This window comes from Mesitornis unicolor, unplaced genomic scaffold (assembly GCF_000695765.1).
Source record: "Mesitornis unicolor isolate BGI_N332 unplaced genomic scaffold, ASM69576v1 scaffold25230, whole genome shotgun sequence".
NCBI classification, from domain to species: Eukaryota; Metazoa; Chordata; class Aves; order Mesitornithiformes; family Mesitornithidae; genus Mesitornis; species Mesitornis unicolor.
This window is the reverse complement of record NW_010157947.1, coordinates 10,889-34,584: the sequence shown is the minus strand read 5'-3', so window position 1 is coordinate 34,584 and position 23,696 is coordinate 10,889. Positions and strand designations below refer to the sequence as shown.

Sequence of the window (23,696 nt, the reverse complement as noted above, 5' to 3'; positions counted from 1 at the left end):
AAAGAGTTGGACCAGCTGACCTCCAGAGGTCTCTTCCAGTCTAAATATATCTTATGAGTCTACCAATGTTTCTTGCTTATCATTGTTTCTTACCATCATTGGCTTGGGTAGCTACTTCAGGTCTGAGAGCAGGAACTAAGCGAGCATACAGGCAGTAAATCTAAGCCCTCCAACAGAGGGCTCTTGGTGAGTCTTGTCTAACTTAATTTTAATCTGTGGCACTCAAAACTGTAGATGATGATGTAAAATATTATTACAATAGAAAATTGTAGCATTCTTATTTTCCAATAATTTTGTTTCTTATTAAATAAAAGCTCCATCTAAAAGTCTTTCTAAGTGAGAATAATCCCTGTTGGGGATAGATTTGCTGAATTCTCACAAACATCTATCCATGAAACCTTAATGGGTTCAGAAAGCCAGAATCTACATTTAATAGTTTACTTAGACAGTGCATTAGATAAACACTATTAGGAGGCATTAGAAGAGATTCCAAACATCCCATGAGACCCTGAGCATTCATGCATTTTGCATAAAACCTGAATCAGCATGGAAGCTTATCTAGCAGCAAGCAAACTCCTGTCAACAGCAGTAGCTGAGTAACAGATCAACAGCTATGAACTGCCAAGGGGAGAAGACCCTGAACACCACTGAAGCAACAGCAACGTAGTTATCCAATTCTCAGGACAAAAACAGAGCAGCAGGTGTTCAAGTCTCTGTGTTCATAGCCATACAGAAGACAGAAGACAGGATTTGTGAATAGTCCAGAGAGGACAAGTGCAGAAGCATGAACAGTCAGCAAAGTAAATGTAATTCCGAATCACTGGATACAATTGAACTTGACTGCTGTTACCACAACATACAAAAAGTTCCGTTACAATTCCTTTAACTTACTTAGAGCATGTATTCATCCACTCAGAAAATGACAGAACTTTTAAACTTTAAAAAGAAAAAAACCAACTTTAAAAAATAAAAATGTTGGTTTTCACCCATTTTGACTGACTGTTTCAGATTTCCAGATCTAAGTAGCAAGACAGTAATGGCAGACTAATCAATAATTTGCATCCACTTTAAAACACTTGGAAGTTACATGATTTTTCAGGCATTAGCCACCCAACTCAGAAGAAAGACTATCGAAAATTGAGGCTGTAACAGGAAGATCACTGTAGAAACAGCAGTACCACCTCAGGACCTTCCCAAAAGTGCTGTGTACATGCCTCAGCCCACAAAAAGCTGCACATAGTCCACATGCATGCAAAGTTAGCTGAGTTAGTTTAAGCTGCTTTTGAAGTTGTCCAAGTGCACTGAGGTGACCAGGTGCTCACAAAATCTGTTTTGTCTGCTCTGATATGCAGCTAACCTCTCTGCCAGAGAGCCAGTAATAAATGGGGGCAGAGGAGGGGAAAAGCAGTATGATTTTAAAAACATTAAAGCCTTTTCTGATGTGTCTGTCATCTCCTGGTGAAATTTCTAAGCACCTCCAAAAATTATGAACTAAATTACAGCTACCTACAGGTTTTCTGTGTGAGCTTCTACATCAGTCTGCAGCTTTTCAAAATCCAGAACACATTGCATTTCAACCTGCACTTCCAGCAAGCCTTCTTTTGATATAACGTTATTGGATGTAGAACTCATTTAAACAAAAAATTAACTTACTGAAGAAGCTGCCCAGCTGTTGTAATTGTGCCTGTCCAGTTCTTTGGTAACTGAAGCTGCATCCACAATGGCAGCAATGAGGTACAAAACGAAGGCACTTCCATTAAAACACAGACCCTGTTGAAAACCCAAAAACCATAAGTAATTAATATGCACATTCATCTGTTACCATTTTTTAACAAACTCTCCTCTGAAACATAATGTACACATGCAATGTACACAAGAAATGCTATTCTTAACTATTTTTACCTTCTTCCAAATTTCTATCTGTAAGATTAAAATTTAACTGCTTATTTTGAAGATCCATAAACATTAAAGCACGTTTTGGACAAACTGTTCTCTGCATCATACTAAATCCAGAAAAGTCTTAATGCTGGTGTGGTGTGATTTTCCAAAAGCAAAAATAAGGACACAGTTTGCTTATCACAATATAAGTGTTCGGCAGTGAGAATATGACACTACATGGAAAAAAAAAAAAGAAACAAAATTTGATTACATTTCTAATCTACACAAAGTTATACAGTAGGAATCAATAACTCATAGCATATGAAGAATATTGATAAAGCTTCCAAAACTTTGTTTTCTCCACTTCTGAAGGAGATAGAGGGTGTACTTTTTTCAGTCGTATTCTTCCACCTTTCCCTTCTGCCTGCTTTTGAGAGAAGAAACAGATAAAACCAAGGAGGAGAACAGCCTGAATGGACTACAAGGGTCACCAAGACCCATCCATGGTTGATGCTGCATTTTCTCTTCCCCGGAGCAGAGTTAATGCCTCAGGGTACCTATGTTCATTACTAAGAAAGAAGCAAAGCAGGTAACATTAATCTCACATAACCCAACAGAGAACAAACAAGAACAGTTTGTTGGGTTTTACATGTGAGAGAGAACAGGAAAGGAAGGGAGAACAGAAGTCTAAGAAGATGAAAGACAGCTAAAAAGGTATGAGGGTTTTTTTAAAGTTCATAATTTTAATCCTTTGTCCTTTTCTTACTACTTGGTCATCGCTATAGGAAGTTCATTCTTATTAAAAAAAAAATCCCTCAAAACTCCACCCTGCTGCTGATCTAAGGCCTATGAATTTGGCCATAAAATACAGGTTTAGTTCACAGGTGCCATGTTTAAGTGGAATACCCATGACACACTTTGCACCTAGTTATAACTGCAGGAATTAGCAAATCATTTTAGACCAGATCCTCATGTTGTACACCATCTGTTCCCTTCAGCTTCTGGCCCCATGTTTGCACTCCACAGTGTCACACAAATACCATAATCATAAACTCTGTTGCTCCAGTTATCTCTACGTGCTGCCATACTGGTGTGGCTCCAACTTATAAATTTCCATGGTCTGACCCAGTGGATTCTAGGAATATATGCCAATTAGTCACTAATTCACTAGTCACCAACTCCAGCAGAATCTAAAAAAAGAGCTGCAGCGCAAGAAGTTCAGAAGGCAGCGACAACAGCGGTATCCACATCAGCAGTTCCTTCAGCGCACCAAAGCATGGATCAACAGCTTGAAGTGGTTGGTATAGAAGTTCCTCCATCCATCTCCAGGATATCTGCTTTTGGCAGACATTACTTCAGACTCATTGGAGCCTGGCCCACTGTCACACACTCCTGTGACACAGGGGTCAACCCTTTTTGAAGGGAAAGTTCCCCAAACACGTGCTTTCTTAACTGCAGGCCCCTCCAAAGAGCAGCATGCTGTGCTGTCATCTGCCAACAAGTCAGTCTTCAGGTCACCACTGCCTATGTGAGACTTTCCAAGCAAAACCCCTTCTTACGGTTTCCAGAGCAGACTGAAGGGCATGCACATCCTCCTGTGCTTCTTGAAGTCTTTGCAACTTCAGGGCATTTGAAAGGAGCCATTTACCCCGTTGTCCACAGGGAACCGAAGGCAGTGCCTCAGCACTCACATGGAGTCCAAGGCCTGGGACTTGAGGTTTCATTCATACATTTATAAATGAGTGGGGTTTATCTCCCCTATATCAGTCAATCTAATAAAACATATTATCTCTATTCGCAGATCTCACCTCTTGTTTTATTTGGGCCATTCCAGTAATACCCAACTGTCAATTTTAGGATAAGATGCCAACAATTGGCAGGTTCAGGTGAAAGTCTGTAAAGCACTGATTTTCAAACTCCAAATTTGATTGCCTAGAGTATTTGTTGTTATTTTTAGACTTCCCGTTCTAGAAAGACTCAATTACCCTGGAAAGCTACAAATCCCTGCAATATCTTGTCATGTGGAAAAGAAAAAAGCACATAATTTTTGAGAACTGCTGCTCTGGGAAATAACACTGTTGGGGAAGATGGAATGCAATGCAAGCTGATTGGGCCTTTACTGCCAATATATTACTCAAACCAAATGGTTCATGCTACATTACCATCTGCTTCTTAAATTCAAATTTACCAGATTTTAAAAGCTTCCATTGATTGTTTTAGCAAAGAACTTGCAGTATTAAGGAGAATCAGTTTTGAAGCACATCCTTTGGGTTACTTTGCAGTAAAAGTAACTGCATTTTAAGCAATTTGGTAATGTGCTTAACCTGCAAAAAGTGGATTTATGACAGAGAAGTCCAGATGTAATTTTGGATACTGCATACAATAGGCACAGCTTGAGCTAACTGTCGCCTAAGGAGGCAAAGCAATAACTACCAGAAAGAGAAACTCAGGATACTTCAGAGAAGAGGGGGAAGGTGGGCGTAAACTCACTCACTCAAAAAGGTGTGCATCTTGAATGAAGACACTAACATCTTTCTGGAAAAGAGAACCAGCATTCCTCTTGGCCAGCCAGGAATGGCAAAGGTCCAATTCAAAGGCTCTTCCCAACAGCTCTTTTAATAACTTAGAGCAAAACAAGGTGGAATGCAAGCATCCTTCACTTATTTTGCCTTTATTTTCTCTTCACATTACCCTTGACTATGAGAGGAGACTACCTTTTGGACCTACATTTATGTGATCTTATCTAAAATATATTTGGAATTCAGAGCATGAAATACATTCAATGTGAAGTAGAAACAAATCAAATACTCCACAGCTTGTCTACCACACAGATCAGGGGCAACTAACTCATTTATGTGCAGCTGTTGTCTGATAATAGTGTTAAACTGATGAAAGAGGGGTAATGACCAAAGCTGTGTCCAAATGGATAGAAAGATGCTTTCCCTTTGAATGTACTTTACTTACATCTAATGCAATGGAAAAAAAAAAAAGCACACCTTTAAATGTACCCAGACACATTATTGCTGTAATTGAAATAATCCAACATTACTATAGCAGTGTTATAGCCTTAATGGTAATTGCTGTTCATGAAATTTGAAAGCAGAGAAGCTATCTGAACTTAATCCTGGTTGTTCTTATTAGTAATTGCTATAGCTGGCTATTTATTACAGCAGTAAATGGGAAGATGAAAAGAAAAGAGTACTCAATTTTAGTCACATGCACAACATCGCTGATAACAAGCTATTTGCAACACAGAAGTCAAATATATTTTATCATAAAAATAACAGAATTCTAGTCAATAATATTTAGGTAGGAAAAAAAAACAACCAACCAAACCAACCCCACCCGAACAGTATCTCACTGTAACCAGGCAAATACAAAGCTAAAATTTATCATAATTCTTGGAAGGGTCACAAATAGCCAGTTTGCTGAGATGACAATGACTTTTAGGATCTGTTACCCTGAACACCAGCTTGTTATGAAAATCATGTAAAAATACACTGTTGAGAGGTACAGCTAGCCAGGTTTGTTCAAACCACAAAACCTGGATCTGAATTTTAAGTGCCTGTGAATTTTTTCTGTAATTACATTAGCTGTTTATCTGATCTGCATTAAGTCTTGAGCTAAAAAGCAAGGGATTACATGGCATGTGTTTTACATATATATATATAACACTAATTTTCAGCACCATTGTCACAGTAGGCCATATGCGGACTGTCAGACTCTTGCTACCCCTGAACCACCTTTGCTCTTTAGCCAAGCAAGACTCATGTTTTAAAAGCCAGGGTTCCACTTCCAGTTCATGGTGTTGACTCAAGTAGGGATTTCTGCTGTTTAAGCCATATGGTCAGGTCTGTTAGCTCAGAGGCAGCAACAGACTCACTCTTCATAGGCTGTAATCCCTCACTACGGGGAGAAAAGAATCCTAAGTATCAGTCACGTGCACATTATTAAAAAATCAAGTCACTACATCAACTGCAGAACAAAACAGTGAAACATCATAGGGAAAGCATTTTAAAAGTGTCTGGGTGGTATGAAGGTTAAACACTGCAAGTACGCAGACACACAGTTATTAGGGAAAAAATCTGCAAAAGCACAAGTACAGCTGGTTAACTATACCCATAGAATATATTTTATTCTCTTCATAGCACAGCAAGCCTGAAACAACAAAGAATGGGTGTATTTACCACCGTGGTCCATGGCACCTGGGGGATCCTGGTGTAGGTCATTGTCATGTAGATGATCAGAAAGAAGACGGTGAGAACCCAGTAAAACACAGCTACAAACATCACCCAGCCAAAGGCTGGATAAAGGAAGTATTCTGTTCCAGCAATCAGGGTCCACACCAGCAGCCCCAGTACCTGCAAAAGTTACAGAGAAAGAAAGAAAACTGTTACACAGTCTTAGAACTCATACATTTGTTCTACGCCAAGGAATGACATCACTGCCATCACATAACCATTTGATGAGCTGAGCTGGGATGCTACACTGACAGAATGCCAATCTAACAAAAAAAGAAGAACATAAAAAAAAAAACAACTGAATTTGCTGTTTTTTTGCAGGATGTCACAAAGGGAAAGGCTCAGTGTTGATTCAGCTCACCTTAAACTATCATGGAGCCATATTTGCAGTGGTTTTACAGGTAGCTCTCAAAAGGATTGCCTATTATAGCCTACTAACTTACATGCAGGAAGGTAAATACTACCTTTTTTTGCAGTCAGTGAATTAACTTTAGAAACAGAAGCCTGTGAAGGACCACTGGGATCTTCAGGTCTCATCTACCACAACCAGAGGTAACGGAGTAGTTGGGGTTCAGTTCAAAATGGTCCACAAAGCACCTGCTCTATGGACTGATGGGCACCACAGACACAAAACAACTCCTCAGACCTTATTACAAAAGGCAGCAGTAGAACATCAACAGTCACCACCACTGTAGCATGCTGCTCGACCAGAGCAGGTCAGGTTGGGAATGTCATTATATTGCACAGTTCTTAACACATCTTTCAAGTGTTTCAAGTTTCTTTAATAGAAAAGAACTCACACTCGAGCAAATTCATCTGGAGGAAAAAAACCTTCCCTCCTGATCCTGAATCTGGCAATCTGTTCACATCTAAGACATGAAGAAATGCACAAACCAGAGATTTTGACATACTCTCTCCAGTTTTCTCTAGTGTTAGGTCATCTTCAATGCATTAAGAAGGACGAGGAGCAAACAAAACAAGTCACCACATGACACAGGAAGGAAGGTTGTGTGTTTTGTAAGTTTTACAGCAATTAGAAAAATCTTAATTATAAAAAGAAAGGGATATTTTATACCTTAAAAACAAACAAACAAAAACCCCAAACCCTACCACACACACTTCACTGCAGTCAGATGTGGGAACTAAATTTTTTTTTATCTGGAACAAGACTCATCTCTTTCTGCTATCTGGACTATGATGAAACTGCCTAGCAGTGAGAAATGGAAGGAAGACAAAATTAAAGCAAAAGGCAACACACTTATTTGACAGACAAAGGCCTTGGCAGGACAGACTAAAGAACCTTCTACCTCAATATTCTGTCTCCAGCAGTGGTTACTAACAGATATCTGAAGAAATACATAAAGAATAGACCATGCAATAGTAATATTTCCTTGGACTACCTTCCTTAGCTCTCAGGAATGTGCAGTGGAGGGACTTCCTGAGCCTGTGGTAATACCTTTGTAATCAACAGCCCTTGACAGAAGATGATGGATTTGCTATACCTTCATTTGAACAGGAGCTAATCCTAGTCCCACGCAAGTCGTCTACCATGGTCTCATTTACTTTTGTATTACAGAACTGAACATGTTAATGATAAATCTCTAAACGTTATGTATAAATTATTGAGTTAAACAAAAGTTTATTGAACTTGGTTCTGCCAACTTTCAGCAGCTACCGAGTATGTTTAGTCTTCAATTCATCTTCCAAATTGCCACCCAAACTTAATTCAGCCCTCAATTTGTTGTCATGTGTGTTCACAGCATCTGCACCATGCATACATAAAAGCACTACACAAATGTTGGTGCCATTGTTGTTTTTTAATCCTGTAATAGAGAAGGCACATAATGGTCTTTTTAGGAACATTTTTTCAGCATTTTCACCAATTCAGCAGTTTCTCTTTAATAGGAAGCCCTAGAACTTGTTCCTACTTTCTGCAGCATCCAGGGGAGGGCAGCATTGCCTCACAAGAACAATTCAAATACCACAGCCTGGGTAGTTTAACATCTACACTGCTCTTTAATGCAAAGTTACCAGTTCAGCAATGCTTCTCATAGTTCATTTTAATTCTAGTTCCAACAACGTTTTACTAATAGTAGCAATTCAGCTAATAATGCCTCAAATTGCACGAACTACCCATGATTAGATTAAAAACCAACTCAATTTTAGCATAACAAGTGCTTTCATATTAAAAGATCGTGATAGACTGTGTTTAGCTAACAAAATACCATTTTCTTAGGGTACAAAGTTGCTTTTCGTTGTGCCCACCCATGTTAATCCAAATTTAAACACATAATCCAAAAATTATACTGGTCTCATGCCTGATAAGTAATTATTAAAGACAGATTTATCCTAGATCTCAGTATCTAGTCAAATATCAAGAACAGAAGCTTCAAAGAAAACAAATAAATTAAACATAATTAAACACCACTTTTAGAAAGTTTTTAAAAATAGAAGCATACTTTTTCATAAAAAGCATAGGAGTACAAAAAATGCTTAATACTAAAGTCAACACAAATAGGATTGATAAGGACACCTCAGCTTATACAATGGATTATTCCTGGAAAGAGTAAAAAATTCACAAGCAGCAAATTATTAAAATTAAAAAGGAAAATTCTGAGGTTACATGAGACCACTAATCTTTTGAGACCACATCACCACACAAGGAAGCTACCAAGACAGTAACTAGAGCACCAGTATTCTCACTGTTTTTTCCCAGTAATATTCTGAAGTGGTGTTATCACCCCTTTTTCAAGATAATTTTGATATTTAAGCAGCTGTACATCTCACACGTACTATAAAGAATTGCTTTTAATGCATGTTTTTAGATAGCCTGTATCAATAGCAGAACAATTTATCTAAGCAATTGAGATGCACCACGGATGTTACAGATTTATATTCTTAACCAGTTCCTGGTTCATATGCATCGTAACTTTGATGGGTTGCATATTAGAGTGTGTCTGACATTTTCAGTTCGATCCAAATATGCTTACTGTGTATTACTGGAGCTGACAGGCTGAAATAATATTTCAGATTTCTTGATTAGACCTGAAAAGGTCAGATCAGCTCATGGTCAACAATTCACTCTGTGTGTAGTTAAATGATATGGCAAATAGTTTTACTGCATATGTAAACATACACAATAAATTGATTTAAAGTTCACACTGGCCGTCAGCATCTACAAAATACCTAAGGAGTCAAAGGAACACAGACATCTAGACAAGTCTTTTGTGATTAGCTTGTCTTCTCAGCATGTTAAATACAGAAATAGCTTTTGCAGTGTTAAAAGCCTGTGTTGTAATACTCCAACTGTCCCTTACATTACCTGTTTGCTGTTCAACAGATCAGTACAAACCGGTTGACACTTGTGCATCTGCTGGGGCTGAGAATGCCACTTTTCCTGCTTATTTGATAACAAACCTCCCCACTAGGAATAACTGGACTATATTCAAATGCCATCTCAATGAGCATCTAGCATACAAAATCTGAAAAGTGAGTGATAGGTACGCGATAATGTAAAGCAAAGACCAGCCACTGCAATACCTGGGGAGCACCCACAGCACACACCGACAGTACACAGCCACCTTCACTGCTTCATGTCAGCGGCAAGACAAGGGAGAAGGCTCCACTCAGTAACTGGGAAAGGGCTGTACCTCATTAAAACCAGGTATGCTAGAGTGTATTAGTAGCTAAATATTTTATTTTAATTTACAAGCAAGTCAGAATATGGTTATTTAGAATTACAGAAACATACTACAAAATCCCGTCAAAAATTACTCTGAGAAAGGGAGGCAAAAGCATCACAAAGACAGAAGACAATAATGCATGTGGTAGCTGATGATAGGGGATGCTGGGTCATAAAGACTTTAAGGGCTCCACCAACTGGGCCAGTTTTTCAAGTCAGATGGGAGATATGGATTTCACTTGTCAGCAAATGATAAAGGCAAGCAGTTTTCCCTTGTTTACTGCAGCCTCTGATTTCACCTCGGACATCTATTTTGTGATCATTTAGCTGCTGTTTGATCAGGTATCTCCATTACTAGAATGCATTAGTATGTCAAATGTACTAATGCACACTTCAGCAGCTGGCAGATAGCATAAAAAGGAAATAACTTTGTAGCAAAGTCCAATACCCTTGAGTGTGCAGGTTTAAAATTAGATGCTTAACTGCGTCTTCAAACCCTTAAATAAGTGCCATAATTTTTCCACAGTGCCAAGAACTTCAAAAGTATTGGACTTGAAAACAAAAAATAAAAGCATTTTCACCAAGTAGATGAGACACATCTTGTCTCATACTGCTGGTACAAGTCAGCAGATATGAAAGCAGGTGTAAGCTTCAATCTGTGTATCCAGCTTTGCTTTTTGAAGCTGCTTAAAAGCTGCAGAACTGAATGTGTACTTGCAAACTGTAATTAAAAAGCATATGATCTAGTGACCCCTCTCCAGTGACACTAGCTTTACAAATTCTGCAGCCTTTACCTTGGCTGGTTAACTCAGTGACACAGCTAAAAGTGTTTACACGTCCTTTTCAAAGAAAAAAAAGAAGTCTCACTGTGGCAGAACTGGGCGGGGGGGGGGGATTGGGGGGAGTGGCGGAGGGGGGGGGGGGGGGGGGAATGGGGCGGGTCTAGTTTCATGAAATGGAAAAACAGTTTGGCATGGTTCCCTGAAGTCTTTCCTATTCTTTATCCTGGAGATGCTTCCTAGGGCCATTTCAGTTCACTATATGCATAAGTATTGTAGGATTTATACAGAGTTGCTACTGGCACAGATGGAAATGATGGTAGAAGGAGACTAGAAGAGTTGTGCATTTGCAGCAACAGTTGTCTCCTGTATTCAAGCCACCTAAACATGGACAGAATCCAGCAAGTACAAAGCAAGACATCTTGCCTCTGCTTCCCAAGAAAGGAGATTTATGACTAGACGAAAGAGAGACCTTTCTAAATTATTGCACATCATTATTTCACTACTAAATCACAAGTCAGGAGCTACCTCAGCAGCAGCACAAGCAGCCTATGAACGTCTCAACCTTCATCCTTTTCCTCCCTTGGCTACTCAATGTATGCAAAAAAACCTGCTGCCTAATTTCTTATCTCACTTTTCATGGCCTTTGGGAAGCCAAGATTGGAGATGCTTTTCATCAGACACTAAGAGGGTACACAAGGATCCCTAAGAGTGCCAGAGCAGCAGTTCAGCACTACAGAGGCTCCCTTTATTTGATGTTGATCAAAAGTCAACCACCCCTTGAGTGTTTGTAAGCATTTAGTATGATTAACAAGCATTCTTCCAAACCTGTCATGACACGGATCACACACCAAAACACAGCATCTTATATTGTGAATCAAAATATCCGGGGGGAAGGGGGCAGCGGTAGCAAAGGAAGTTATTTAAAAAGAAAAGAGGTGGGGAAAACAGGCATTCCTCCTCTATTGTTCCTGCAAGACATATCCAGGACAGGCAGTCAGAACAAGAGGCAGATTTAATTGTCTGATATTTGACAGAGACAGAATGATTTTTTATTTCTTCCAGCTATGGTTAAATGGAGTAAATGTCTGCACTGCACTTAAATAATATCTTTAAATCGGAGGTTTTGTGCTCTCACACACGATCTCTGAGGCGGAGAGACAACAGTTCCGCCTTCTGCCACTAGAGAGAGCACAATCACTGCTGTTTTTGGAAAAACGCTTCAGAAGGGGGCAGTTGCAGGCTTCAGATGCCCAGCATCAGAAACATCAAAGGAGCAACTTGCACACAGCGCCAAACCCTCTGCAGAATGAAAGGGAGCGCTCGAAATAAGCGATATATACATACGGAAATCCTTCACAGGGGTTATGCTAAGTTAAGAGTGTCTGCACAAAGCAACTTTAATATGTTCACTTCTATACTGGGTACAATGGCAACATCCAATGTAGGTTTATCCACAATCTACTTGAAATTAAGAAAATCTATTTGTTTTATTTAAAAACAAAACAAAGAAACCACCAAAACAAAATAAAACCAGAATAAAAAACTCAAACCTACATAACTCTTCCTCACTATTTTGAAAATTGCATTTCAAGTCCATGGAGAAAAAAATGCCTAAGAAAAAAATAAGGGGAAAGCCTACAGGTACTGGATAAATCAGTCAAATATCAATCCTGACTAAAATACAAAATACAAAAATCTTGTTTGTGCTGCAATCAGAGAAAAGGTGATAAGCATGTTTTAAAACTTAGCTTTTAAAACTGGAAGGATTCAAACTTAAATAAGATTTCTATTAACACTGAGCAAAGATGCAAAGATGAGGAAATTAAAAAAACATCTTTCAGCTACCTTTTTTAGAGATACAAGATCCTTGCTTAAGTGTCTTTGAAATTTCAAGGACCATGTTAACATACTCTGTAATGATCCAATCAACACATTGCCTTTGCCTACTGCTTCTCTTTCCCAGTCTCAAATACTTTTTAAACACAAAACATTACCATGAGGTGACAGCAGCCAATCACTGCTGTCCCCCTCCTCATTACCGACATCCCTGTACACCCGTTTTTCTCTATAAGCATGTGCTGTCATCAGCAGTTGGAAGCATTTATTTTGTCAAGAGCTCCTTGGTGGAGGAGAGCTTTGTGACCCACTTTGACTGGCTGCTGGGGAAACACTCACTCTGCTGAAACAGCATCGCTCTCTGAGAGCAATAGGACAAGAGGAAATGGCCTCAGGTTGCACCAGGGGAGGTTTAGATTGGGTATTAGGAAAAATTTCTTCACCAAAAGGGCTGTCAAGCCCTGGAACAGACTGCCCAGGGAAGTAGTGGAGTGACCATCCCTGGGGGTATTTAAAAGACGGATAGATGTGGCACTTAGGGATGTGGTTTAGTGGTGGACTTGGCAGGGCTAGCTTAACAGTTGGACTCAATGATATTAAAGGTCTTTCCCAACCTAAGTGATTCTGTTCTAACTGTGGTGCTACATATATGCAGGAAAAAAAATCCTTTGAATTCTGTATGGTTTTGGAGGTTGTACACCAACCAACCAACCAACCAATAGGGTAGTGTCTTTGGTGAGACTTCTCAGGGCTTTGCCTGTGTAACAAAATAAAAAAATCCAGTTTTTGCATGACAGTGGTCATAATGGACGTACAAATGAAGTATTTTATCCCTTACACAGTACAACTCTTAGTGTTAAAGTAGCAGATACAGATCTCAAGTCTCTCTTACCTTTTAAAACATTTCTATTCATAATACAACTGTACAAAATTGAGTCTCTTCTACTTTCACTGAATTTCTAAAAATTGTCTGAATACCTTTTACACTATTTTCAAGCAACCAGCTTCAATGCTGAATCTTCCCATAAGTCTTCAAACTTTCTGTCATGCTCTTAGCTCCGTGGCAGCACCAGCAAGCACCCCTCACTACAGACCGAACATGAGGGCTTGAAATACTGACAATACTAACCATCACTTGAGAGAACTCCCCCACAGAGGTGTTTTTTAGGACAGATTTCTTAAGAAAGAAAAGTAACTGGAAGCAGCATGTGCCAAAATATGCACCAGAAGTATAGGTTCAATGAAGACTGAACTCTCTTACTCAAGAGTTTAGTCCAAATCCTACTACAGCCACACACTCTTGACCCAGGCTTGAAATGGGTCAAGGCCTGCTGGCAGAGATTTCATTCAATAGGGAGCACGTGTATTTTGGAGTGAGAATTCAGACCAAGCCCTTCAACAGCTGATGGACCTCCAGTGCCTTTCCCACAGCTCCATGGAGCAGGAAGTCCTCCCACACCTACCCCAGTTTCCTGGGAAAAAGTCCAAGAGTGCCTTCGCTTGAAGAACCAGGGGACAGACCTCCCCACAGCTGAGCCAGTAAAGAAGGGCTGGTCCTGATGTTCAGAGTAAGATGCTCATTGTCCAGATCAGCCATGCAGTGAGGATTTACTGAACTGGCCATGCATAAATAAGGGTATTGGCTTACACTTACAAAGGGATTCACACCAAGAGGCAAAGCCAGCTTGCAAGAGCACCCAAGAAACTCTCTCACTGGGAAGAGCAGAGAGAGGTAGGCAGTTAGTGGCTGACATGTGAGCAGGAAAACTTAATTCTTCTGATTAGAATGGGTATCACAACACTGCAGTGCTGTCTGGGCATAAAGACAATAGTAACTGAGCAAAATGCAGAAGCACACCCCAATTTTATGTTACCTTAAGAAGTCTACCACCCACTAAAATGAATAAATCACAAAGGTACTCCTTCTCTGGCCTCCAGTGACAGCACTGCAATTCACACATGAGGAGTCCTCTGTAGTACAGTGCTCTGGCTCACTGCAACTGACAAGGGGGGGGGGGGGGGGGAGGGGCAGAAGAGTAAGGACACCGCACTGTCCATCCCAGCAGTGAATTGCAACGCTCAAATGTTGCTTCACACTGTCCCATCTCCCATGAAATTGTTAAATCACTGCAAGAGAGTTTATTTCTTCCAGTTTCTCAGGAAGTTTTGTCTGATAAAGTAACTAGAGGTAGGGTAGTGGATATTCAGAAGGCAAACAAGAAATAAGACTGTGCTTAGGTTATAAATTTTGTTCCATGTGATCAAAAACGTCACAACAGAAGATTAGAAACTGTTAGGAAAGGAATAATAAAAAACTCCACCAAACAGAACATATCGCTGTGCTTTATAATCAGTGGTGTACCCTCACATTGAGTATGCTCTGTTCATTCCTCTCTCCCATTTCTAAAATGATTCAGTTGAATTATGCAAGGCACAGATAATGGCTCCTGCAAGAAAAGAAAGTCCAGGTTGGAAAAAAGATGAGCCCAATTTTCTATTGAAGACTGAAGGAGGATATGTCAGAAGACTGCAGATTGGCAGGTGGCATAAAGAAGGGAACAAGGACTGGAGTAGGACTTGCAACACAAGAAGCATCCAGCTAAATCATTGGACAGAAAGTTGAAAAGCAAACAGAAGGAAGTGGTATTTAAAAATAAAATGGTTTTAATTTGCCTTACTTTCCTGCAGAAGACCCTGGCAACTGAGTACTGGAAGCTGCAAAAGTGTTAATAGAATAGGATGGGATGACTACATGTCACATCAATATATCGTTCGTTTCTAAAGTAGAATTAAGAGGAATCATCTCAAGCAACGGTGAAGAAATTGGCTTGAATTATATAATCATAAAATCTATCTTCTCAGCAGAGCAGTGGTTGATCATTAACAGGTCATTAAAATGTGTACAAAGCATAAAGATTGGTCCTCGTCCCAGGGCACTTTCCACATTAAATGCTGTGAGGTTTTTGAGGGCTGCATTCAGAAGCGCACTACTCTTTACCGATGCCTGTAAATTCTAACTTAATCCTCATGTTTTGCCTGAGGATCTGCACACACACAAACATTTATATAGGTTACTGTGCACTACGCATATATTAAATTAAGCGCCCTTGCTAACACAGTGCCAGCCATCACTTTATCTACATAGCCACAGCAGTAGACACAGCCTCATCTTTGCCCATAGTGTTGTATGATCTCATTAAAGCACTTTTATGCAGAATATAGTGCAATGGGCCTTTCCCAGGTCAGTCAGGAGAAACACCTGCACCCAGCCTCAGAGCTGCTGCAGCCAACCGGGAATGCACTGGTTACTGCTATCAGCGGCTCCATCGGGGACACAGTTTAATGTAAAAATAAAAAGGGTGGTGCAAAACGCCACGGAAGACAAACAGCCTGTCCTAAAAATCGCTTACCTCTCCAGAAGGGCACCCGGTGAAACAGCTGGGAGGACACGACCTCCACAGCACTTACTCTCTAAACGTGACCTATGCGCTAGGAGACTGCCTGACCTCTTATCTAGCGATCATGAGGGATGTGAATAAAAGGAACGCTGCTGCTCCCTTTTCCTTCCACTTCAGCAAGGCCTGGCTGCAGCAGGGATTACTCCACTACCCAGCATTTCCCAAAAACAAACACCTTGCTGTTGTGCAGCAGTGCTGTTGATTTCAAATTCACCGTCTCCACAGTTTCCTGACAGAGTTGGGAGAAATGGTACTGCTACAACAAACACTGCTGTATCGCGGAGCCGGGAATTACTCACTGGAATTCCCGCTATGCTTTGTTCTTCAGCAGCAGAGAAAGCAAAATGTAAAGTAGTAGTAGGTTAGATCCAAACACAAAATAATACACCTTTTCAGTTACTTTCTGAGGAAATTTTCAATTAATGCTGCTTTCGAGTATGAATTTTAAAGCAGACAATTACAAAGCAAAATAGTCACACGGACACACGCATGGCACAGGATACGCATTTCTTTGTTTCCCAGCAGCTGCCTTTGTGCAGCCTCTAGAGGTAAAGTTTTTTGGGAAAAACTTGAAGGTTTGGTACGAACACCTTCAGTCTGAAAATAGCATATGCATTCCATACTCTGTTTTTTCTTTTTAAAAACTGGTTATAAATCAAGGCAAGTGAAATTACAAGGTTAAATGTTTTTGCATTTAAAATTCAAATATTAATGCATTTTGGAGCTCCAAGTAAAAGTAGTAATTGATTTCTTTGAGGGGTAATACTCACAAGTTGATCTTTTAAACAGTACTGTACCTGTACAGGCAGTACAGAAGCAAAAATACATCTTATATGACTCACATGAGGTGCAGTGGTAATTCATCGAGTTGATTTGTAGTAAGTCCTATTATCAGATTTATACAATGCTGTATGATTTCATTTGTTTCAATTTTAAAAGATCATATCTTAAGATCTGAAGTCAAGATTTGGACAAAGAAAGAAATTTCCTCTCCTCACATTTAACAAGAATTTCTACAGATGATGAATTTTAATCTCTTCTCAAGACAGAAAGGGTTTCAGGAAGGCAGCTACAGATTAACTGTGGGATAGGGTCTGCCCCTTTCTGGTTTTTGGTTTAGGGTTTTTGGGAGGCATTTCTTGAGTGAGGCAGATTATAAGCCTAACATCCTACCTTTTGTTTGTGCAAATTTAGTGACTGGTTCACAAATATATTGGTGTTTTCCTGAGAAAGGCTGCAGGCTTTCAAGTCAAGTAGTAGAGACATATTTTTGGTGGTCAAGACTAAGGTATAGCACTTGTGCTCTCAACACAATTTCTCCTTTATAAAGCACATATACAGACTTGGAGTGCACAGGTTTAATGTGTTCCGTACACTGACTATGTGGTTATCTGATACTTCTGGAAATGCGTAGCAAGGAAATAATTCTTCTTGCACAGAAAAATTAGAAAAAAAAACACTATTAGCTTCACTAATCTCTAACTCAGTAATCTCTTTTTACTTTTTCTTTCATTATTTAAACTGGAAAAGCTCAGAAGTGGAGTCTGAGCTCAAAAGATACAGGGCCACGTGTGTCTGGCTGAATGTCTTCCCCAATGTGGCTATTTATTATTATTTTTATTACTACAGCTACCATTGTTTCTTAATGGAACCTGATGGTAGGAAGGGTTTGCTCTTTTGTTCGAATAAATTCATATAAATGAAAAGAGTCTGAGTTACCTATGTGCTCTCCTACCTTGATCTTGCCTCTTCTATCTACATACAAACTTCTCCTTTGGAAGAAGTTTCACAGCACTCTGTCCGTTCAGGGAAGATGGGAGAAAGGAAGCTACAGTTCCTGAGGGTAGAAAAATAGCTTCTCAATAAGTAGCAATGATTTGTGTAACTTACTTTTAACATCTGAGGCATGTGTACATGTAAAATACACGCACCCACAAAGAAAGTCATTCTGCCATAGTTTGTACATTAATAAGGTGAACTATTTTTAGAAGAGAATTCCTAACAATGGTTACTTGTGAATTATGATTATTTATTTATGTAGTCCACTTTGTTTAAAGGGTGTCTATGTTCCTCAGGAGAACAATGCTGTATACAGCTGCTTTATTAATAATGTCACTGGCTCTTTGTTGCTATTTTTACATCTCCATCTTCCTGTTAGGCCATGTAAATAGAGATGCCTATAATTAGCGGACGTACCGCATTGTTTCACAAATCTTAGCTGTTACATTAAAATAGAAAGCTTGTTACTTCTTTGGGAATAACTTTTACTTTGCCCTATAGCTAGATACACAGTCATAAAGCCAGATATGATGCCATGGAAAAATCAAAGACAGTATCTGCTAAGAAAGGCTATTGCGGCATTCTACATCCATTTAAACATGAAGAAAGCATTAACCACTCATTCAATTTTTATTTTTTAAGTTTTTAGAAAGTATCTTTTCATTTCCAGCTGAACACCACAGAAATGGGTGTTGCACAATACAGAATTTTTGCTCACTGTGAAACAAAATCCTCTAATCACCACAGTTCCCCTTGCCTGATGAACAGAAGACATGAAAAAAACAGCCTGCATCCACAACTGTTGTTGTCTGCCTATTCAGAAGCTTACTGTTCCTCTTGACTATTTCTGTAACAAGTGCCAAATATAAAGGTCCAACCTGAGAAACCATTATCCATGTTTTTAGGTAAAGATTAAGGACCTTACAAAGACTGATCCACACGTTGCAGAAATACCTCATTGAAAAATCTTTTTCCTTCTCTGGGAAAATTGTTCTTTCCTTAATATATGTCGCACTAACAACATAGAACAGCATGCCTATAAATATTTAACATTTGCATATGGTTTTCTGGAGGCATTTTTGTTGATAAGACTTCACAGTCAGAAAGGACCATTTTGTCTATGTGGGCAATGGTATAAAGACTTCAACCTACAACATGCTTTTTGGAAAGAGAAGACGTCTTGGCATAGACATCACAATGATAAGAGAGGTTGTGGAGTCTCCTTCTCTGGAGACATTCAAAACCCGCCTGGACGCCTTCTTGTGTAACCTCATCTAGGTGTTCCTGCTCCAGCAGGGGGATTGGACTAGATGATCTTTTGAGGTCCCTTCCAATCCCTAACGTTCTGTGATTCTGTGATAAGATTTGTCTTGTCTCTCACTGTAATGCCTCTTATTTTCATTGTTGAAAAATCTCGGCCCCACTTCTCATCCAAATTTCCTAAGGTAAGTTTCCAGTTGTGTCTTTTTCTGAAATCTCCATTTATGACCAATACATCAAAGGTAATTTTGCACTAAGAGCAGTATTTACATTTGTTGACAAGACACAACTGAGTAAGAGATAATCAGAAATACAAACATTGCTTCTGACAACAAGCTATGCTTTTTTTTTTTCCTCTTCATTTTCTTTCTCTTTTTATCTTTTCATGATAGTAGTAGAAAGAGTTTACTTTGAAGGAATCAGGAACAGGGCAAATCCAGAGTTAAGTTTTCAATAGAGACCTATTTAAGAGTTTTTTACTACTGTCCCACAGACAAGTTTAGGGTACAAAAAAACCTTTAAGATGAAGAATTATATGCAAGTGAAAATATTAACGACAAAGGAAGAAAATTAATTGGACAAACATGTAAAACGACACTGCGGATCACTCGTACTTTTAGAGAAGTCCTTGTTACCATGCTCCGTAACTTTAACTTTACAGTTCGGAAGAAAAAAAGTCCACAAGCCTGAAGGATTTCCCACAGCCTGCCTGCTCTCCATAAAAAATACTCATGTGGTGCACAGAGCATAAAAGAACAAAGTAAAAAGCTCCATGGGATACTCGACACTTGAAATTCAAACTACCAAAGTCATAAATTAAGTATATATGCCTGTGTGTGAGGCAGGGTATAATGTTCTCCAACTGTTTCAATGGGTCTTGTGTAAACAAAGAACAGAACAACTGGCTCCTGGCTCCAACCATCAGCTTTCTAGTGCAAGATATTTAAATAAGTGAGCAGAAATTATTCAATCTCCCTCAGATGCCTGCTCTGCTTTCCTGCCAGAGTTGCTGTCCTGCAAGGGTGACTGCATACAAAGCTGCTCCTGAATTAGTGCACTCCACTGCCCAGTGTGTCCAAGGTAAACAAATCAGTGGTTTGGGTTATCACCATATGCTGAACTGTAAACTGCAGTTAACACCAAGGCATGAAGGCCTTTTTCTGCTGTCTGTGTTTAAGAGCTACCAGCCTGAAATCAGAACTTCTGTATTTGCCTCCTGTAACACATAAATACAGAAACAGGCAGTCAAGAAACAAGCAGGAACAAGCCCTTCTAAGCTGCTGCTCTCACCGCTTCACTGTCCCAACAACACAGCTAATAGATTTTGGGTTTTCAAGCATACTCAATTCTATTTCTCTCTCTAAATCTGGTTTTCCAGTACAGCCCACAGATGTCAGAACTGTTGCAAACAACAGGGATTACTATGGATTAGCGGATCTCCCATGCCTGAAAGAGAGGTGTTTAGAGCAATTACACCTCATAGTGGATAGGTATTCCCCATACATTCTCCTTCTAGCTCCTTTTCAGACAAAGCATTTTCCTCTAGGAGACAAGCATATTGTTAGCCTGAAAACTGGTACAAGCCCCAAACATATGTGGCAAAGTGTGCCCACTAGCACAGGCTAGAATTTTGTCTTAAAATTCAGGCAAATCTCCCTAGCATGAGATCAAAATACTGGTTTAAAATACAAGCACTGCTTGCTTTCTGTCCCATCCAACCTCCCTCCATCCCCTGCACTACAGAAGCTGAATCAGCAGATAGGACACCAGCTCTGTTTCGGGGCATGGTCTCATCCATAGGTAGAGAGTAAATCATGAGAAGAGATGGAGTAGCCTTGTCCTCTCCTCTCTTCATCATGGCTTAAGGGGGCAGGAACTGTGACTGGGTCAGCCTCTGGTTTGGTGGAGGTGGCCATGACCTGACCCAGCAGGCAGTTGGCAGCATCAATATCCAAAAATGCAGCAACTGACTTTGTCAAAAGGCTACTTGCATCTGACCTGCTGTTCATTAGCAGCAAGTAATGCAGCACACACACCAAAGTTACGAGGAGGAGAGCTCTAGGTAAGGTAGCAAAAGCCAAGGAGCTGAGGGTTTACAGGCTGAGGGCAAGCTCTGCAGCAGGCTCCCTTCCCACCCGAGTGGTTCTTCTGAAAAACCCAAGCCTTTTCTTGTACTTCTGTTTATATTACACCATCCCCAATATAAACAACCAACTAAATTATATTTACTTAGCTCAGATTGGATCACAGCTCTCTTCTGCCCAGTATTTTCTGCCCTAGAATGACAATGGTGCAGATACAATAGAGAGGTGTTACCAACCAGGCTTTGTTCAAGTGCTCTTTGCTGAGTTTTTCAGCTATTTACCTCCCACTCTGAAGTTCCTGTCTTCCCACTGAGGGGGGGAAGGGAAAACTGTAAGCTTTAACACTGATATGGCAGCTTTTTGTTTAAAAAGTCTGTGTGCAGACAGAGATATTCAGTACATTTTCCCGCCAAAGCATGATATTACTGATTTCAAATCAAGGAAGGAAAAATTCTTTAAAGAACTCAAAAAAGCACACCTCGCTACAAAAGCAGTATTTTGCAGGTACCCCTTTCTTCAAACTACCAATTATTCCTCTATCACAATGCTCATATCCACACACATTGAAAACCTGGCCCACTGTCATGAACTGTGCACAAATATAGAGGCATGTAATGTAACCTCCTACTGCTGACAATATTACAGGTCTTAGCAAATAAAACCAAGAAAGCAGAAAGGATTTAGGCCACTAAAAGACATCACTAGCTGGGAGACTTGCTACTTCACACAGAAGGAAAAGGAAGAACACAGCATGCATAATGATTTGCCTTTGATATGGGAGAAGGCATATATTGTTTAATAATCCAGTGATAAGGCAGGAAAGCCATGGGACACGGTCATTTGTTGGGCTGAAGAAACATGTTAAGATTGACATTTATCATGTTGAGTTTTTTGACACATAGGATGTAGTATTATCGTGAGGTTACAGCGATGTGGATGTAAGAAAATGGCTAATACTCCATCACAAAATAAGATACATAACAGTGCTGTGGGATACATGACTATAGGGAGCTTTAAAGAAATACGTAAATTAGACATTTAGGTTATATAAAAGGGCATGCCCAAGGAAGGGATCTGCACAGCTTCCCCTTTTATAATCTACCAGATACTCTGTTCAAGCCACAGAAACCGCGCATACAAAACAGGTAAACAAACTGGTAGCACTGTAGTGCTTTGTAGGAATTTTAGAGGGAATCTTGGTAACATGTGGGTTAACTGTGCCTTTCATCTTCCCAAAGTCAGTTTTAGCACAGTAGGTCAACACAAAAAAGGTAGAGTGTTAATTAAGCTCCTCCTAATCTCAACCTAATTTGACAGTAAGTACTCCACACAGGGGTACTGGATAGGAAAGGTTTTAAGGGAGGTGATCTCTTATTAGACTAATCCATGAAGCTGGCATAAGAAACAAGCGGGGAAGGTTTCTGGGCATGCACTTTTCTTCAGCGCTCAACGGAAGGAACACCAGAGCCGCCCCTTTACCGAACACTAACAAGTGGATAGGAAATGGCTATCGGAAAGGAGCTGCTGATCTTTAAAAGCCCGACAAACAATGTAAGTGCCAATTAGCATAAGTAGCCTTCGCAGTAGGTAGGCTTTCATGTTCTTTTTATTTCATGTGCAGATATGTCGGGATGACTCAAGTCAATGGGAAATTTGCAACAGGTTATACTAGCATCGAGAACTGATCTATCATAACCATCTCTTTGTAGCATTACCGTTTGCATACATTACATCTTAGTCTGATTTTGTTCCCATCAACTCATCTGGACTCCTAGCACCTCTTCTCAGTGTCATCTTATTGTTTGTGTACATTGTCTACATAATCTTACAGAAACAGCAGCCACCACAAGTCAAAATTAAGTGTTCATTTCCAGTGTACCTCTTTACTATTTTTTTAAAAACCAAGACCTAAATTGAAGAGGCATTTTGAAATAAAACTCAGTTTTTAAAGTGAAAATTACTTCAGATGTGGGTTGGTTTGGTTTATTTTGAGGTTAGCATTCCACTCTTCAGCTTAATAAGAAAGTGAAAATTAGATGTAACCAAGCTTAGAGAATTCCATTTCATTTATTGCTGTGTACTCTGTTTAATTTTAACTTGACCTGGTAAAAAACTTTCTAAGAGACCCCATCTCACCTTTAACACATTATCTCGACTTGCTTACTTAAGACAAACATTTGCTAGATAGTCCTCTGTTACGGCATAAAGAGAATGTCAGGTTCTTTGTGCAAGCATCTTGGTCATGTTTCATGGTTGCCAAAGTCTAGAAAGAAATCCCAAGTTTGAACAAAATGTTTGGAAACATGATTCTCTGGGCTAAGACTCCTACCCTTTCTGCTGAGAAGATAAACAGAGAAAATTCTTCAAATACACCAAATGGAACAATGGAGATATAATTAGTAACATTAAAAGTTGTTTATCATTATTGCACTCTTGGTAAGACTCAGCATTTAATTATAGTTCTATGGGCTTGTGTCACATGTTCAAAACTGGTTTTATATTTCTTCAGATTGAGGTCATAATTCAAGCAGAAAACACCACAAGAGAACCCCTCTCTTCAAGTAGGTCATTACTTTCCTCTTGTACGCTGCCTTTTAAAGTCAAGTCCCATTAATCCAAGAATCTACTCAAAAGAATAAAATAAAGATTGTGGTTTTCCAAAACTAAATATAGCTGTTTCCCAAGGACAACTGTCT

General features: G+C 39.6%; 1 protein-coding gene across 1 annotated transcript in view; it reads right to left on the bottom strand.

The window, feature by feature from the left end:
• CMTM8 (CKLF-like MARVEL transmembrane domain containing 8) overlaps positions 1-23,696 on the bottom strand; it is a 36,097-nt gene that overhangs the window by 1,728 nt on the left and 10,673 nt on the right. The window contains exons 5-6 of the mRNA XM_010182036.1: positions 6,066-6,239; positions 1,654-1,770 (exon numbers count right to left, since the gene is read on the bottom strand). Of these exons, the coding sequence (XP_010180338.1) occupies positions 1,654-1,770; positions 6,066-6,239 (291 nt within the window). The remainder of the gene's footprint in view (positions 1-1,653; positions 1,771-6,065; positions 6,240-23,696) is intronic.